At 62.2% G+C, this 1,425-nt stretch overlaps 1 protein-coding gene across 1 annotated transcript in view; it reads right to left on the bottom strand.

Moving 5' to 3' along the window:
- LOC103903624 (bone morphogenetic protein 8A) overlaps window positions 1-1,320 on the bottom strand; it is a 5,745-nt gene extending 4,425 nt beyond the window's left edge. The window contains exons 1-3 of the mRNA XM_019473529.1: window positions 1,218-1,320; window positions 930-1,122; window positions 158-306 (exon numbers count right to left, since the gene is read on the bottom strand). Of these exons, the coding sequence (XP_019329074.1) occupies window positions 158-306; window positions 930-1,122; window positions 1,218-1,320 (445 nt within the window). The remainder of the gene's footprint in view (window positions 1-157; window positions 307-929; window positions 1,123-1,217) is intronic.
- Window positions 1,321-1,425: the final 105 nt, after the last annotated feature.

Below are 1,425 nucleotides of genomic sequence, written 5' to 3'. Positions count from 1 at the left end.
CCTGCTTTTCCCCCCCACAGCTGGAAATTTAAAATTGCCGCGGGACGAACCCCCCCCCCCCCCCAACCCCCCACCATGGCACCAAGAGGGGAGATGAGAGGGCTCCAGTTCCTGGGGATTTGGCCCCAAACGCTGCAGGTAGGCTGGGCAGGCTTACCATCATCCGTCTCCACGTAGAGTCGCAGCCCCAGGTTGTATTTCCGATCCACTAACCAGTGGTTGCTGGCAGCCGTGACGTCAAATACCAGCCAGCCCTCGGTCCCGGCACGCAGGTCCTGGACATCCAGCAGGAACAGGTCAGACTCCCTGTGGAAATGGGGGGGGTGGTGGTGGTGGTGGAAAAACAACCGAGCAGGTGAGTAATAGTACCCAAAGGGCACCAGCACCAGCGATAATTCACGGAAATGAGTCCTCGGTGCCTGTGTCCATACAGGTCCCGGCGCAGCAGGGTCAGGACGGCGGCTCCCAGCGCCTCCGGCTGTGCCGCACATGATGGTGGCACCCTGGCAGCTGCCCTGGGAAAAGCATCCTCCCAGCCCCGGCTGAAAAGCCGGGGTGTGACATTGCCCTGTGGGAAAGCGTGGGGGGACCAGCCAGCAGCGGCGGTGCTGCTTCCCTCAGCGTTTGCATGGTGGTGGGAAGGGAAAGTGCCAGGGCTGGTGCTGACCGGGGGCCCCATCCCCATTTTCATCCCCATCCCTGTCTTCATCCCCATCCCCGTCTTCATCCTCATCCCTGTCTCCATCCCCACCATCTTCATCCCCATCCCCATATCCCTGTCTCCATCCTCATCCCCATCCCTGTCTCCATCCTCATCCCCATCCCCATATCCCTGTGTCCATCCTCATCCCCATCCATGTCTCCATCCTCATCCCCATCCCTGTCTCCATCCCCATCCTCATTCCCGTCCTGATCCTCATCCCCATCACCTGTTGGAGTGCTCGGCGGCGATCTCGTAGATGCTGACGTGGAGGGTGGTGTTGGCATGGCGGCTGACACCCCGCGCCTTGTAGATGCGAAACTCGGCGGCCGTCACCGACTCGCCCGTGGGCACCTGGGTCAGGTCGAATCTGAACTCCTTCCAGTACGGCTTCGGCGAGAAGATGTCCCGGTCCTGCTCGACTGCGGAGCAAAGGGGTCAGGGAGGGCTGTGCCCAGGCCCGCACCGTGCCCCCGGCCACCCTGACGGGCTGATCAGAGCCTGCAGCCCCCCCCACCGCGTCCCACCGACCCGATTGCCCCCGATTTGAGGACAAACCCCGCTGGCTCCGGGCCCCTCACCCCGCTGAGCTCTTGGCTGCTGCTGCTGCAAATTCCCATCTCTCCTGTCCCGAGAGTTTTAATCTTGATGCAACCCCCCCCCATTTTTGCACACCCCACCCCTGACTTTATTTTCCTGTGAGCCCACCAGCCTCCCAGCCCTCT

Source organism: Aptenodytes forsteri, unplaced genomic scaffold (genome assembly GCF_000699145.1).
Source record: "Aptenodytes forsteri isolate BGI_AS27 unplaced genomic scaffold, ASM69914v1 Scaffold7, whole genome shotgun sequence".
In the NCBI taxonomy this organism is placed as follows: domain Eukaryota; kingdom Metazoa; phylum Chordata; class Aves; order Sphenisciformes; family Spheniscidae; genus Aptenodytes; species Aptenodytes forsteri.
The sequence above is the reverse complement of the archived record's forward strand: the minus strand, read 5'-3'. Positions and strand labels throughout refer to the sequence as shown.